This window comes from Periplaneta americana, chromosome 5 (genome assembly GCF_040183065.1).
Source record: "Periplaneta americana isolate PAMFEO1 chromosome 5, P.americana_PAMFEO1_priV1, whole genome shotgun sequence".
In the NCBI taxonomy this organism is placed as follows: domain Eukaryota; kingdom Metazoa; phylum Arthropoda; class Insecta; order Blattodea; family Blattidae; genus Periplaneta; species Periplaneta americana.
In genome coordinates, this window is record NC_091121.1 from 85,705,279 (window position 1) to 85,722,626 (window position 17,348).

The 17,348-nt window shown below is 35.8% G+C and overlaps 2 protein-coding genes and 1 long non-coding RNA gene across 6 annotated transcripts in view; 1 reads left to right on the forward strand and 2 right to left on the reverse strand.

Moving 5' to 3' along the window:
• Positions 1–3,998, reverse strand: part of LOC138699930 (PX domain-containing protein kinase-like protein) — a 49,095-nt gene extending 45,097 nt beyond the window's left edge. For both annotated transcript variants that reach the window (XM_069826129.1, XM_069826130.1), the window contains exons 1-2: positions 3,776–3,998; positions 246–434 (exon numbers count right to left, since the gene is read on the reverse strand). In XM_069826129.1, the coding sequence (XP_069682230.1) occupies positions 246–434; positions 3,776–3,877 (291 nt within the window). In that variant the 5' untranslated portion in view covers positions 3,878–3,998. The remainder of the gene's footprint in view (positions 1–245; positions 435–3,775) is intronic.
• Positions 3,999–4,241: 243 nt separating this feature from the next.
• LOC138699936 (uncharacterized) lies at positions 4,242–7,188 on the forward strand. The gene is made up of 2 exons (XR_011332134.1): positions 4,242–4,819; positions 6,690–7,188. It is a non-coding gene; the product is annotated as an uncharacterized lncRNA (long non-coding RNA).
• Rich (Guanine nucleotide exchange factor subunit Rich) overlaps positions 6,945–17,348 on the reverse strand; it is a 61,102-nt gene continuing 50,698 nt past the window's right edge. For 2 of the 3 annotated variants that reach the window (XM_069826135.1, XM_069826133.1), the window contains exons 19-23: positions 15,583–15,860; positions 13,283–13,552; positions 12,504–12,678; positions 11,898–12,086; positions 6,945–10,687 (exon numbers count right to left, since the gene is read on the reverse strand). In XM_069826135.1, coding sequence (XP_069682236.1) covers positions 10,285–10,687; positions 11,898–12,086; positions 12,504–12,678; positions 13,283–13,552; positions 15,583–15,860 — 1,315 coding nt within the window. In that variant the 3' untranslated portion in view covers positions 6,945–10,284. The remainder of the gene's footprint in view (positions 10,688–11,897; positions 12,087–12,503; positions 12,679–13,282; positions 13,553–15,582; positions 15,861–17,348) is intronic. The other variant, XM_069826134.1, reaches the window with a different exon arrangement.

Below are 17,348 nucleotides of genomic sequence, written 5' to 3' on the forward strand. Positions count from 1 at the left end.
TCAACAAAAAATTATTTTCTGAGTCTTTATGTACTTCGTAGTAAAACTTAATAATTTATGGTAACAATATTCATTACAAGTACAAATCAAGTACAGATCAAACTAATGATTCAAAAGATATGGAACAAAAAGCAAATTTCTAGGCAAAGTACAGAAGAAGAAAACTGCTGCAATGACAGTGCATCACAGTTCGTAGAGAAGGACTATGCTAAAAGAATACAAGGACACTGAATCTTGTCAATCACCTGCAATCCAGTCTGTCGTTCAGCTATAAACTCTCTATCCATGTTTCCAATGAGTCTCTTGGGAGGTAGTGGTAGATTAAGCCCAGAAATCTGCAGCAAATTATGCAATGAGACAAAGTCATTGTACCGCTTGTATATGTGCCAAGATTTCTCAGGTAAAGGTCCTCGTTGAACTCGTATGATGTACTCCTACAACATACAGAAAACATTTAAGCAATAACTTATAGTGAATTATGTTCATTTTTCGTATGTATTGCTAATCCATCTTCACCATTAAGTCATAACTTCTAGTTACTGATTATAGTATTTCATATTTTAGTGTACAGTAATGACATTTCGAATGATAATTAAAAAAATAATTATAAACTTATATACATATAATTTATCAATAAATTATTACATAATGAACACGATGAAACACTTTGTTAATACCACACAAATGGGCATCTGTAGCAATTTTATTGCCTGTAAATCCAAGAGCCAAATATGATTCATCATAACTACTGAAGCTTTCCTGGCGACGTGATAATTCGAAATTTTCTCGGGCTTCCAGCCAGGTCATAAGTCACCAACTTATGACCTGGCTGGAAGCCCGAGAAAATTTCGAATTATGATTCATCATATTTTAGTATTTTGATTGATTCACCCGTTTTTAAAATTAGCAGCACTGGGGTGTGCTACATGACAAGGTGTTCGACTGGTTTCTGAATTTGTAGAATTATCATTTTTATTATCTTTCATTAGCCACTGATCCATTAAGACGACACAGTGTAACATGAAAATTAAAATTAACTTATTCGTAATACCTATTAGATTAATATTATTATGTTTGGAATCAAAGACACGTCGTTTTAGGTTATTTTGCGATGCTCTATCAACATCTTAGGTTATTTAGCATCTGAATGAAATGAAGGTGATAATGCCTGTGAAATGAGTCCGGGGTCCAGCACTGATAGTTACCCAGCATTTGCTCATATTGGCTTCTGGGAAAACCACGGAAAAAACCTCAACCAGGTAACTTGCCCCAACCGGTAATCGAACCCAAGCCACCTGGTTTAGCGGCCAGACGCGCTAACCGTTACTCCACAAGTGTGGACAAGACACGTGGTTATTAACACACAGTTTAACACAAATACCTCACATAAGCCTGCTCGTTCTGAATGAATAAAAACTGACTTCACAATAAAAGTAGCAGACGCAGAATGTGTGCACAACAATGGACGAAATTTATTTAAAAAAAAAATACGTGTCAAAATTTATTGCTGACTAAATAACACTGCCAATCAAATGTATTTTACAATTAAGACATTAAGTCTCCGAGCATATTTATACAAACTTATTCTTACACTGATGGTCTCGAGAGAAAAAAACTGCAAACATTCACACACACCAAGCAGATAAGAACTAACTAATAATTCGCCACCCTTGCCAAGCAGACAAAAATTTTAAATAGAATTGACTACCTTAACATTAGCTGTTCCACTATTAACCTATGGTTAAAAAAAATTGGTCTATAAACCGAGCAACTAAAAAGAAAATTGAAACCAGTGAAATGAAATTCCTTCGCAGTGTTACTGGTCTCACGCCTTTAGTTAATCTTAAGAACGAAAATATACAACTAAATATTTTTAATTTGACTGAAAAAATACAACAAAAACATAATTGGTACCAACATATAAGAAGAATGAATGACAACCAGTTACCTAAAGTAATATTGGAATATGAACCAAGAGAACACAGAAAAGTAGGTAGACCAAGAACAAGATTGATAGACAACATAAACTCTGAAGACGGAACAGGCCAATAGGCCTAATCCCTGTGGTTGATGATGATGATGATGATGATGATGATGATGATGATGATGATGATGAATTCCTCTAAAAAAATATTACCAGCCTTCGACACAGTAAAACATTCGTGGAATTGTCATCTTCGAATTTATTGCTAAACTGTAGAATGAAGGTAAGCAAGCTATTCTAGCATTTTAGTGACAGTGTCGTGTCGAGTCTCGAACCAAAGAAAGACGAAAAAAGTGAAGAGTGAAGATTAGTAATGATATATATATTGCGAATAATTACCCCTGAACAACAGACATTGGCTAGCTTAGTAGATGTTGAAAATATCAAGTTAAACTGAGTAATGTATTTGATCAGCAAATAAGGATGATTATTTTTCCTTGCACCTTGCAAGAAAAGAATCGGCTAATGAAAAAGTAGGGCTACTGTATTTTCCGTGGTTACTTCAAAAGGGAAGTACCTAAGCTCTAATAAAGAAGATAACAAAACTAAGTTAGAGTAAAATCTAAAAAATTATGGTTTATTTAACAACGCTCGTAACTGCAGAGGTTATATCAGCGTCGCCGGTGTGTCGGAATTTTGTCCCACAGGAGTTCTTTTACATGCTAGTAAATTTACAGACATGAGCCTGTCGCATTTAAACACACTTAAATGCCATCGACCTGGACTGGGATCGAATCCGCAACCTCGAGCACAGAAGGCTAGCGCCATACCGACTACACTACCCAGGGCGACAGTAAAATCTAGAATCCAGGTAACACAGTTCCTTACACAAATCTGTAATTGCGAGCACCAAGACTGAAGAAAGATTTGATCATTTTAAAATTAATATCTTAGGGTATGAAATCATATTAAAATGGAATAGGTATAATTCTAAGTTTAAAAACAAAGTTACACAGCGAACTCAATTATATTTTATGTAAATTCGATCTATTAATGATTTCAAATTATCAGGATTGTATCTTAGTGTTACAACAAAGACACTTAAATATAAGCACTTAACTGTTACTAACAGATACTATAATAAATTAACAACTTTCCCTGAATACAAATCTTCTTTTTTTAAAAACCTGTCAATTTTGATTTGATTATCCATTGCTCAGTGCTCCACCAAACAGGCTTTTGTATTGAAGCCATACACTATTACTGATATATTTCAATTCCCAAAGTCATGTATAGGTCTATCTGCAATACAATCCATTTGAGAATGAAATGAGAATGAAATTCATCCCAAACTTAATATCACGTATATCTTAATACTGTGATGGCACCTAATTTAATCTCTAAACTAATATCATTAAAAACGAAGTTTTTATTAAACCTTATCATAAGAAACAAATATTTCCTTTTTTATGTTATTATTTTGCTCCTTCAAGCAATTCCTTAGTAATTAAAATTCGTATTAGAGGCAAATTTCAACGTAGATTTTTTTGTGTCAAAACGGCTAACTTGTAAAGACGTTCATTGAATCTTGCAACAAATATTTAGTTATTTATGTCTAAAGATAATATATAATATAGATCTAGTTTTACATTCAATTACAAAAACTATAAATTAAAGAATTGCATGGATTTGAATGCCATATTTTACTTGCTATATTAATGTTAATATAAAAGAAACACTGATTATGAAACTTAAAGTAGTTTTAGGGGAATTCCCTCTTTATATACACACTTTACTACGAATAATGTGATTTTTTTCAGTGTTTTTTTTCTTCTATCCAATTAAGCTTACCGTGTGCCCCTGAATGTTCTGTGCATTCTCAAAAACACATGTCAACACTTGCGTATCATCTAAAAAGACTTTTCTTGGAATTTTTTTCTCAAACACAGCCATTTAGTACTATAACCTTTTGCCTGAAACGACATGGGTGCACTTAATTTCTTCCATAACAACGAAAGCTAACATCCCGTGACGTTTTCCGCCATTTTTAAAAACAAAATGAAGTCGAACCTGCGCAACTACCACATGATTTTTCATGGCCTTCTTGAATGCAATTAGGTATGTTCATACTTCATAGTTCATATAAATTCCAAATTCCAAAATATTTAATTTGCTAGAAAGTACAAGTACAACGTCATAAATAAAATTTTCAATACTACTAGTTAGTAAACTTATGGTTTTTATTAACTTTCACTTCTGAATTATGCTGAAAGTATTTACAACTTTACACAGGGAATTTGTGTTCAGTAAGTGATAAATTTCTTTTATCAAGTTGTCCAAGTTGAAGGCTGCATAATGCCGGGAAGATAAATATTCATGTTCACACGAAATGTCAATCGCTTAAATTCTGTACTGCTTGTTTCAGCATACTATATACAAATTAAACTTCAAAGATTCAAACGTTTGCACAAAGGATTTAGTGGGTGTGTCAAACACAACCGAGAAAGTTATTGTCCGCAAAGTACGTACGTACCAGTATGGGTCCAGTTTCGTTAAACAAATACGAAGTATTATTTTTGTAATTGGTGATTGAGTCAATTTTGTACAGTATGTTTGAGCATCCTGCGTATAAGTTAAATATAGAAGATTTGAATATGTGCACAAAGGATTCCGATGACACGTGGACACTGCAATTAATAGAAAAGGGAGGTAGTTTTCGCCAGGAAATAAACACACCTCAAAAAGCCATATCTCTGAAATACATATGGGTACAAGGCTTCATTGAACAGATAGCTGGAAGAGAAAATGAAATTTTAATAATTCGTGATAACACCGGTCGAGCGAAGATTATGTATTGCAACACAGTACCAGGTAGCAGTTCTTGGGCAACCAAAGGTATTAAATTCTTAAATCTGTGGACAGAGATCCATTGAATCCATGGTAATTGTCTGAAACATTTATGCTGTTCGTGATTATTATTGTGAGCATGATTGGGATTACAGGGATGTTTGGGATTTTAAATAAAATTTTGATATTTCTTTTCATGTTTGTTTTTATCCTACCCCCATTCAAATTTAACAACTCGGGGCCTCTTCGTTAATTAGCTTCATAATCGCTTCCTCAGTTCATGAGGCCTAGTCTCGAGACGACAATGCAACTGATACCCTAGTTGAAACGATTCACACATCAAATGACGCAGATGACTGAACTAGCGCTGAGTTTGCTGTTCGCTTCCACACCTTAGCGGTCTCCTCTGTAATACCATCATCATTTTGGTGACGTTACAAAAGTTACACGCTAGTATACACACACACTATGCCTTGCTTATACGAGTCTAGACAGGTTAGGTTAGTTAGGCTTTTGTTATGTCTTGCATATCGTCGTTGATATTATGAAACCTCCTAATGTGACAATACAGAGCATAATTCTTTTCACGAGGAAGAAAAAAAGTAATCAAATATCAATAGGCCTACATAAGAATATTGTATAAATAAGCGGAAAACGTTGGTGAATATGTCATCGAGAATCAGTGTTGGCATATTAATATTTAATTACTTTTTCCTTCCTCGTGAAAAATTATGCTCTGTATTGTCACATAAAATCAACGACATATCTACGAATCTATGACAGGTTAGGTTAGTTTAGGCTTTTATTATACCATACATATACACTAGACAGAGGCTGGTGTCTTTTTGTTTTCTGATTTAGTAATAAAGTAGTGTAATGGCGGATTTTCCCTTCCAAAATCATCGGAACAAACTCAGCACTAGTTTCGTCCAAATGGTTTGTTTGAAATGGTAATGCCATTATAGAGCATTTGATTCATTTGGAATATCACAGTTAAGTAGGCCTACTTTAAAAGTAGACTAGCCTATGTTAAATTAAATATAGGTATTTCTGTCTTTATACTCACATTTATTAATCGCCCCTATTTATGTACCATATGTTCGCTTTTTAATGATAAAAATAGTTGTTCGCATATATTTTTGGAAACCCTCTAATTTGTCCACGTTTTTCATATTGAAGTCTTATTCATTTTTGTTTCGTTTGGTCTCATGTTGCTGTGAGCTGGAGAAGCTTCCGCATATTGCAGTGTATGTGATTGTTAAATGTGTAAATGCTCTTTATCCAGATACATCCTTCATTTTGTTAATTTTAAATAGCCTAGTAGTGAACTTATCAAGTTATTAAATTCCATGGATTAGACTTACCATCGATTCTGTGAAAGACATGTTTCTGTTTTGGTGAACTTTAATTTCCGACATTTTACATGTTTGTATAGTAACAAGGAATTGTTAAAGAAAATCATATCTAGTGATAAATATGCAGAAGCTACAAACGTGATATAAATGAAGTTAGTACAAAGAGTTCTTTGGTGAAAGGAATGTGTCTGCATTTTCAGATTTCAAAATATGGTAACCTACATACGAGTAATAATGAATTGTCAAATTTATTTGTTTCCCCTTTGTGTGTTATCACAGCTGACAGCATTCCTAACTAGGCTGTTTTAAACACATAATTAAAGTCATCCAATGCCTATTGTAATTAATGACGTAAATATTAACAGAAAAGTGACAGATTTATCGAATATCAAGAGGATAAATGTTTCATACTCTTTTCAAGATAGTCAATAGTTTGGTATGTAATATTTATCCAAATTATCTGAAAACAGAAGTTTCTTTCTTTTTCTTTTTTTAATAAAGTAAATTTGTCCTACCTTAAACTGAAATAGACCAGTGAAACTGTCTTGAAATATTTGTTGCAGGGAAATACTGTTCTGTGGTGGGAACCATGGTCAGAGCATCTGCATTGCCTGAAATAGCTGCAATAAAGGTGACAGATTTGAGCAAGAATTCTATTTTACCACTGATTTGGCCAGAAGAAGTGAGAGATCTCAAACTATTATTGACAGAACGAGCGATGCCCAAACTTACCTAACAAACTGACTGCATGAACTTTGATTAAAGTGAGGTCAAATGACTGGATTAAAGGACAATATTAACCAATATTGACGAGCATATAATTTGTAAAAATATTTTTTTATTGTTATCTACATAAAAATATATCATTAGCAAGGTAAAGTGAGCACTGACTCCACATGAAGACTGGCTAACACTCAGATGTAACAACAAGATAGTCTGATGATATGTTCTCTCTTCATCATTCATTCGTTCATTCGAGCTGCGCAGTGAACACAGTGGCACAGACCCTGTTTACATGTCAAACTTATTCACATGTTAATAAATTATGTTAAAAAAATAGAAGTACAATCTATTGCAGTGTAAAACAAATCTCATTTCAAGAAGAGGAAAGGAGGCATGCTTCAACAAAGTATAAAAGAGGATGCAGGAAGAATCTACAATATTGCCGCATTGGCACACTTCCTCCGGCATCACATTGGGTTGTAGCAGTAACCTGACTCCTATTAAATGGGCACCAGGATAAAGGCAATCAAAGCAAATTTCTTAGGCCTTCCTACAGTAATGCTGGAGGGAATGCTGCCAAACTTCCTCCATATCAATCATCACTTCATTAAGCATTAGCGCTGTTATTCAAAATCTATTAAAAGTACACCTCACTTGATCCTAAATCCTGTATCAAAATTACCAACTTGGGTCTTCAGAATAAACAATATCTAACAGTACGAGGGAAGACTTAATAGAAAATTTCATAATCACAACACAACATTGGCCTCATCTCTTCTGAGCAATTACTCCAACAGCTTTATATATTGAGCATACATTTCTGTTCTCTTTCTAGTCAGTAAATAGGACGCCAACAAACATTCATTACTGTAAACAAAGGAATCGATCAGTTTGAAGAAACTGCAGTCCGCATATGTGAGAATCGTTATTGCTTCACTTTTTAAATAACACGAGAGTACATTTCCTCCATCTACAGTGTACTGCAATGTAACTGAAACAGCCTCGCGAATCATGTTACTAGAAACTATTAAAGATGATGCAGTCAAATATGTTTGCTTAACCTGCATGACTTCAAATCACCTCAAATCGTTTCTCCTAACTTTATGTAAATACTACATTACGAAAAACTTTTATTAAAGAAATATGTGTGAATAAAGTTTCCATATTAAACTGAATCATAATGATCGAATACAGAACACATATTTTATGAATTCAATGATTTCAGAATATCTCCAAGTTTTCTCTCTATTATCAATATTATTATTTATTACTTGTTCATTTATTTTTGCTTCAAAATTATATATCTTAATGGAGAGTTCTCCATCAATATGTTTCTCATTCAAAAGACTCGAGACAAAATAGCTGTAGGACAGATTTGAAGTACTTCGGTTTCTTCTGTCATTCTCAATCCATCATTGCTCAATTATTTCATCATCTCAACTACTCTGATTAGCCTCTGTGGTTTAGAAAGAGTCTTAAATACAGAACTGCCCCACCACTATTAACAAAATATGTGTAAATACCATCGAACTACTTAAACCTATCGCTGGACTGAAAACTTGGAGCTTTTGATAACAGGGTGTTTCCTGGAAACTGGTTTCACTTAGTATGACATCATTTGAAAAGGGACATGGCAAGAAATAGCCTGTTCAGCAGTAATTCAGTATGTCAGCTTTTAGCAACAAAATTTCGCGACTTAACACATTTACTGTAGTACCAAAGTAATTTATTGGCTTACCTTATAAGTGCTGGAGCTGTCGACCATTTCTAATGCACATTTCACAACTTTCGGAAAGATTTCTAGACGCATCCTGGATTTTTCTCTTATTGATAGAACTGAACCAGGAACATGTCCGTTTCATTCAATTTATAAATGACTATTGTCTTAAGGTACGTGTTCACTACATCGTATCGCACGGATCGGAAAGAGACTATCTTTGCTGTAATTGTTATGTAACCACGTTCACTACATCGTATCGGATGCATCACCTATCGGCAAATCCGTCCACGTTTCTCGGATGGGCAACTTTTCCGATGCGTGCGATCATGGCCTTCTTTAATAAATCGGTTTTAATTGGTCAACTGTTACTATTATGTTGTGCCATGTTCAGTGTCGCGCCAAAATGGCAGACAGAAAACTTATTTCGCGTGTAGAAAATTGCGAAGAATTATATAATTTGAGGCGTTCCCATTACAGTAATCAAGTTGTTTCTTGCAAATATATTATGTAACCAATATTTCTTTCGTTTCTTCCTCTTCAATTAAGACGCATGAAGCAATTACAAATTCTTATTCGCTAACAGACGTAATTAATAGACCTAACCTCAACTCCTCTGCTTTCAGTAATGTCAATATCGTACGACGTCATGTTTTAAACAACTGATAGGGGAATCCGATGAGGTGAAGCCATTACAGTGAACGCACTGCACTTAAAATATCCGTTGCGTGCGATTCGTATGAGTGCGATACGATGTAGTGAACGCTTACCTTTACAAGGCTTTAGTTCTAACAATTTTGTCACTTTCCAAGCTGACATCTTGGATACACCTGCCTGCTGAGCAAACCTTCTTAACGATTTCGTGGAAGACCATTCTAGTCTATAACCTATGTCATCGAGTTTTTTTTTTTTTCACTTACAACGCGATTAATGTGCCTTATTTTATTAAAAAATTAACCAGTTTGTCGTTTTTTTTTTTCATTAAATTCTGAACTGTTGAATCAGCTAGTGAATGCCAGCATACTCGTGTTTCTGTAAAAATCTAGCACAACACCTTTTGCACGATTTCTTCATAATATATGTATCATAAATGAAGATTCGCTGTTCTAATGTGTACTACATTACCACAAACTAAACTGAGCTGCAAATAATGGAAATCAGTTCTATGCTAATACTCTAATCTTGACGTCCCTTTAGCATGTGTTATTTATTCATACCACGCTCCATCCAGAGGAAATATACACACTATTTCCTCAACAGTCACATTCGAACAGTAAAGGCATTTACTTGAGTGAAACCTGTTTCCTGATGAACACTGTAGTATGGTAACGCAGGTGTAGTAATGTAAACAATCATTCTGAACAGCGATGACAATTGAGATACTGTGAGAGAAAGGAAGGGAGGTGGAACTATGTAACACTGCAATTCACAGCAGACTGGAAATGTACCCTGTCACCTATCCACGCTGCACGTTGCTGGATTATAGCAGTTATACGAGTTTCAGTCCCGCATATATGCATACCTCACTGCTTTTCTGGTCACATCAAACACTCACAAGTAGAAGCTGAGGAAACATTCTTCCCTTTAACAGTGATAAATGGAGGTGGTTTAATCTTTTTTTTAATATCTGTAAAACACTAGGCTACGTGCTAATGTTCGTTGTTACCTGCTTGCTGCACTATCAATATACTGTACGAAATTCCGCGAGTCGCTCTCTACTATGAAACTGTACACCCGGAACTTTCCATTGCCTGCTCCTTTGCCACTTCCATTACCACCTGGTCCCGCATGTCATTTGCACACTCACTACCTTCGAATACAGTGTCAGACCGAGAGGACTTGTCATCTGTGTTCCTTGAACTGAGGCTTGGTCGGTCCTGGCTCCCAGTCCCATCACGTTCCCCTCCCAACAGACTGCTGGACCCTGATGCCAGCTGTCCGCCACTTGACTGGTTTCCTGAATCTTGATTTGAACTTGTTCGTCGAGATCGAGATAATCTCGGTGAAGAGGATGATGTTGATGACTGCTGCTGTTGCTGTTGTTGCTGCTTACTGTTCAACAGCTTGCTAAGAATGCCCACTTGATTCTGAATTGCTACCATGAATGGCTTATATCCCAAACTGCAACAGACATAGAATATTGGGTTATAACCGATCTTCCTTCGCACATTACGTCTCTAACTTGATCTTATGTTGTAAACAGAAGAACTGTTGAAAGCAACCTGTAAAATCACCCTCAAACTCATTCCTAACATATTCACGTCATTTGCATAGACAAGCAACTGATGTAACCCATTCAATTTCAAACTCTCTCTGTTATCCTGGACTTTTCTAATGGCACATTCTAGAGCAAAGTTAAAAAGTAAATGTGATAATGCATCTCCTTGCTTTAGCCCGCAGTGAATTGGAAAAGCATCCAACAGAAACTGGCCTATATAGACTCTGCTGTATGTTTCACTAAGACACATTTTAATTAATCGAACTAGTTTCTTGGGTATACCAAATTCAATAAGAATATTATATAAAACTTCTTTCTTAGGAGGGGAGCAATACATCATGCACGATTTCTCATTTACATCCCTGGTATAAATCATATCAGTTTAGGTTATAAAATTTCTAAAAAAAAAAATATATTAGATAAATTCGTATACCAAGCTGCAAAAAACAACGATACAAAGAGAAAAACAATGAACAAACATCGAAAATATGTACATGGAGGAAATTCTTTCCTCTATGGCAGTCACCATCAGACAGCACGATTCTGGGCAGTGGGCACATTTCCCCTCCATGGGCAGCAGTGAGCAAGCAATGAAGGGGAGGTTATGTTGTGTAGAAATAGGAGTAACTGCAGCAATAACAAGTGTCATAGTCATACGATGCCCAACCTTGATTCGTTCACCCCATGCAGACAGCTATCTGAAGCCCAGTAGGGCACTGTAATGATGGAATCTACTCTATGGTAATTCAGCTGTTGACCAGACGGGACCACATTTTTGATAATAGCGATAATGGTAATCACGATTAGCGACTGTAGTCTGTCATTAGTATAACAGAGACTATGTCAAGTCATCAATCTGGGCAACAGCACTGGCAACGTCTTCAGATATCATCTCAACTATCCTGACAATTTTTTTCTGTTTTCTAGGCTTATGCAAGGTAAAATATTGAGTAATTTCACCTAATACAAAGCTTACCATAGACAGATAATTCTGATTACTTTGTTTCAAAATAAGAGAGCAGAAATGAACTCTGAATGCTATAGTGCTTAGTGCAATGATAAATTAAACATTCAGTATGAAGATTACTGCAAATAATTCATAAGACAAAATACCATTCAGTGCTACTCCAGTGACACAAGGACACCAGGCCATCCTTTACACGCAGGATTGCTTCTACAGAGTGATCCGGAGAGCGAGCAGAGTTCGTGGTTCTCATAACTGCCATGGCGTCTCGCAGCAGCACTGATATGAGCAGTGCCCACTCCAAGCAGCTCGCCTCCATGAATAACTGAAGTAGATACCTGTACAACATTTACCAAACTGCTAAAGAAAGTATTCACGTTTCTATTGTAAATGTAACTTTGTCAAGACAGAATATTCTTAGGATCTGTATACTTTGTGGTGGAAAAAGCAGCTTTGGAATAAGTTTCTCCATACAATTCAACAAGGTCAACCTAGCTTCAAAATCACATTTTCACAGATATAGACTGCGCTTTGACTCTTCTGTGAACACACAGCCTTGTGGGGAGTGCAAAACAGCTTGGGCTAATCAACTCAGTCCTTATTATTCGATATACATCTGTCACTAAATCACACACTAAGCAAGCATTAAACCTGGAGATGACCCATTTCATGAACATTTATTGCACAAATATGTACACTAATTTATTGTTGCTTTCTCCAAAGCACAAGCCTGTAACTTGTGAATGTGTATTTACCTGAGTTTGACTTCTGACTTGGGGGAGCCTCTGTTGGCCAGCTCCTGTGATAACTGCTCTAGCACCATGGTACTTGGCACGTCAGTCCACCTATTTTCACTCACATCAGACATGTATTGCTCTCGCTCGTCACCCCAGAACGAACTCTCCTCACTCATCATACTGCTTTCATCTGCTGGCAGTCAACAACAAGCACAATTTATACCTATAAGTATAATACTTTGTTTCAAACAAATGCATTGATCTGTTCGTATTGCAGTCCTCATTTCGACTGTTTAGAGATCTCCATACGACAACAATAAAGCAACATATACTCTAATATAAGTCTAGTTTTAAACTCCCATCCACTGATAGCTAATTTCAAATAACATACAGTGACTTTTTATTACAATCATCTCACCATTTTACAACTCGGCCATTTTGAAAATGACAGAGGTTATTATTTCCTAATTTCTAGTCTGTGCTAAAAACAGAGATAATTTGTCTACAAAGCTGTTAAATTACTGCTCTATTTGTCTTGTTTCAAAAGTCAATTATTACCTATGAAACAGAATATTAAATCTCAACACTCCAAGGGGATTATTGTCAACGATCTTGACCTAAGTGGATTAAAAAATTAAATGTGTGCTAATTAAGTATGTGCATTACTTCTGGGATCACCCTCGTATTTAATTGAATGGGGACTGGACTTTCATTAACAGATGTCTTATATAAGAAAACGCAGTAATAAGGAATGTACTAACAAGATTCCACTGTACATATATTGGTAGGCAACTAACCTTGCAGGAGGTGAGGCATGAGCTGGGCCTCCACTATGGAACTGCTGCGATACTCGCTGGGCAGCAGCATACTGGCTGGGTAGTGTGATGAGGCCTCTACCCCTGTCGCCATACTCACTGGAGCAGGAATGGTAGTCGGTAGGAACGTATCATGTTGGCTCATATATCCACTGTCTCCTATTCTACTGCCTCCATTAGCCCCTGGACTCACCACTTCCACTGTAAGAGACTTTATGCGGTCTTCAATGGTGGGGGATGACGGAGAAGAGCCTGTAGACATATACAAGTAATAAATTGTTCCCTTCGTAATGTATACATGGCATCAGAAAAGTAATATGATATTGAACTCTATAAAAACCAACAATTCAACAACCAGTATAATGTCCAAGTATACCGACCTTGATTTATTTCGTAAAGACAAGTACAAATATTAAAACAGCTAGGGTGCACCAAACTTAATGATTACTATGTCACTGGCATTAGCTGGCAATTGAACTTAACCCCTCAACCTACCAATTTCCTCACTGAATGCATCTTAGTCGTTCTGTTTGTCGATTGTTTGGCTCACAATACGAAAGCTTTGATATTGTTGTTAAAATGGAGCCAATTAAGAAGAGACAGAGAACGAGAAAATTGTTTGAAATATGAAGTAGAAATACAAGTCAAACTAATTACATTTTTTCAAACACATCAAATAATATTTTAATTATTTGCAATGTAAAAATAATGTAATTGGTTACATCAAACTATTACATAGTAAAATGCAATTTTGTATACATTGAAACCTCATTTTGTGGAGCAGATAGGTTATGTTCACTAGTCAGCTGAATTTCCTTATATGGACAGCTATCAGAGGGGTTGCGACGAAGGTAGTTTTTATAAGTTGTGCTCGAAGCAGGTAGTATAGTGGCTGTGTCTTTTGTTCCAATTCAAACTTCGCTATGCTTAAAGGAAAAGTAATTCATATACGTCCCACTACCATATAGTGGCGCTAGTTTTGAAAGGATATTGTGAAAATTATTTGAACATCTTTAGACATGAATTTACTGAAATGCTTTCTTACAAAACCATTTATTCTATGTATTTCTGTACGATTTTCTTTAAACCTAAGTTCATTTTTAGTTCTTTCAGCACAGCCTAAATATATAAACATTCTAATTTATTTAAATCCGAAGTCTCTCTATTCAAATTCAATGTACATACAGTAAAACCTCGATAAGACTCTGTTCAAGGGACTGCGTGTAAACCGCGTATTAACCGGAACCACGTATTAGGCAGGTATACTAATTTTTACTTATATACAGTATCTATTAGCATTTTTCTTTATTGAAATACATGATTCATGAAAGGTAATACAGTATTACTCCATTAGATTACTGTACTGTATGTTAAAGACATTTACGATGCTTTATGTATGTACTGTACTTAATTCTTTCAAAAAGAGTCATTTATAGTTGTTTGCCGTGTGCGTGTTCTCAAAGTCCTCATGTTTACTACACTTCACTCTCTTGCGCTTACACCCTCTCAACATCGCAGCTGCAGTGATTGAGTCGCGATTTTTTTTTATCATTCTTAATGTCGATGATGGGATTCCTAATGAATCGGACAGTTGTTTCTGATTAAGAGTACTGTTTTTATCGTACTTTCGTATGATTTCCAATTTTTCAGACATAGAAAGCGCTTTCTGTGTAACACTCATTGTAATCACACTTACAGACACTTCAATACGCTAAAAGATAACAAACTGACCAGCAAAAATTTCCAGAATTTTATTACGGTCAACTGAGGAATGCTGTTTGAGAGAGAGAGAGGATTAGCAAGAGAGTGGATTATTGTAACTATATGTAAGCTTTAAGCGCGCAGGTAAAGGGTCGAATAAGAGAGCGTAACAAGAGGATGGGGTATTGTATAGATTGAAGGTTTAAATACGCAGGTAAAGGGTCGAATACCAATACTTTTCAGGTCAATGGCACCAGTAAGTTCAATGATCAAAATGTTTCATTGCTGAAAATTACATCGAAAATATTCCACAAAAACAGCATATTATGCGGGACTTGAGCGCAACAAACGGGATATTTTATAAAGATGTTATATATGAAATGTTCAGGGACCGGACAAAAAAAGCGTATTACATGAGATAGCATAATAATCGAGGTTTTACTGTATATTAAAAATTATAATCAACCTTAAAACTTTAAATAGCTGGTAAGATTTAATGAAAATCTTTGTCCATATCCCATGTATACTGACATATACAGATATGAAAGATGACAAAATTTATTGTGCAGATCAAGTAATACCTGAAGCTGAAGTTTTCCGCTGTAAATAGTATGACACTGGGTGATGAAGCACTGGATAAGGCCATGCAAAGTCAAAATGCAGTTGCTTGAGTGCAGCCACAAAGTCGTCCACCCTCGCCACCCGGTCCCTCTCTCTACCAAGCCATGCCACCAGGTGGAAGTCCAAATGTGCAGCAAAGTGACCAAGGTCAGTCAAGCGGTGGGCAGAGAGCAGGCGGCGAGCATGACGTTGCAGAATCACATCTATGAAGAATTCTTCTGCAGAACCTGAAGGCTCTCTGAAATTTCAACCATCTAATATTTAGAGTCCCGTGAAAGTGGTTTCATTTTTAAGGAAAACACAGTAAAACTTATTTTGTATGTTTCACACTTACGTGTTTTTTTACACTTATTCGTTGTTTTCTGAGGTCCTGGCAAAATTCCTATACTTACTTACGGAGGTTCACTGCTGCCCTCACATAAGCCCACCATCAGTCCCTATCTTGAGCAAGATTAATCCAGTCTCTACAATTATATCCCACCTCCCTAAAATCCATTTTAATATATCCTCTCATCTATGTCTCGGCCTCCCCAAAGGTCTTTTTCCCTCCACCCTCCCAACTAACACTCTTGACGCATTTCTGGATTCGCCCATATGTGCTACATGCCCTGCCCATGTCAAACGTCTGGATTTAATGTTCCTAATTATGTCAGGTGAAGAATACAATGCGTGCAGTTCTGCGTTGTGTAACTTTCTCCATTCTCCTATAACTTCATCCCTCTTAGCCCCAAATATTTTCCTAAGCACCATATTCTCAAACACCTTTAACCTTTGTTCCACTCTCAAAGTGAGAGTGCAAGTCCCACAACATACAGAACAACCAGTAATATAACTGTTTTATAAATTCTAACTTCCAGATTTTTTGAGAGTAGATTGGATGACAAAAGCTTCTCAACCGAATAATAACAGGCATTTCCCATATTTATTCTGCATTTAATTTCCTCCAGAGTGTCATTTATATTTGTTACTGTTACTCTTAAGATATTCGAATTTTTCCACTTCATCAAAGGAGAAATTTCCAATTTTTATATTTCCATTTTGTACAATATTCTGGTCACGAGACATAATCATATACTTTGTCTTTTCAGGATTTACTTCCAAAACTATCTCTTTACTTGCTTAAGTAAAATTCCCGCCTTTTTCCTAATAGTTTGTGGATTTTCTCATTACATATTCACGTCATTTGCAGAGACAAGCAGCTGATGTAAACCATTCAATTCCAAACCCTGTCTATTATCCTGGACTTTACTAATTGCATACTCTAGAGCGAAGTTAAAAAGTAAAAGTGATAGTGCATCTCCTTGCTTTAGCCCACAGTGAATTGGAAAGGTATCTGACAGAAACTGACTTATACGGACTCTGTTATATGTTTCACTGAGACACATTTTAATTAATCGAACTAGTTTCTTGGGAATATCAAATTCAATAAGAATATCATATAAAACTTCTCTCTTAACTGAGTCATATGCCTTTTTGAAATCTATGAATAACTGATGTACTATAACCTTATACTCCCATTTTTTCTCCAATATCTGTCTAATACAAGAAATCTGATCAACAGTAGATATATTACGCCTAAAACCACATTGATAATCTCCAATAATTTCATCTACATATGGAGTTAATCTCCTCAAAAAAATATAGGACAAAATTTTGTACGACATCAACGTCCTATACTTTCCATGTCGATTTGTTTCAGATATACATTTTTCGCTTATTCCTTTTT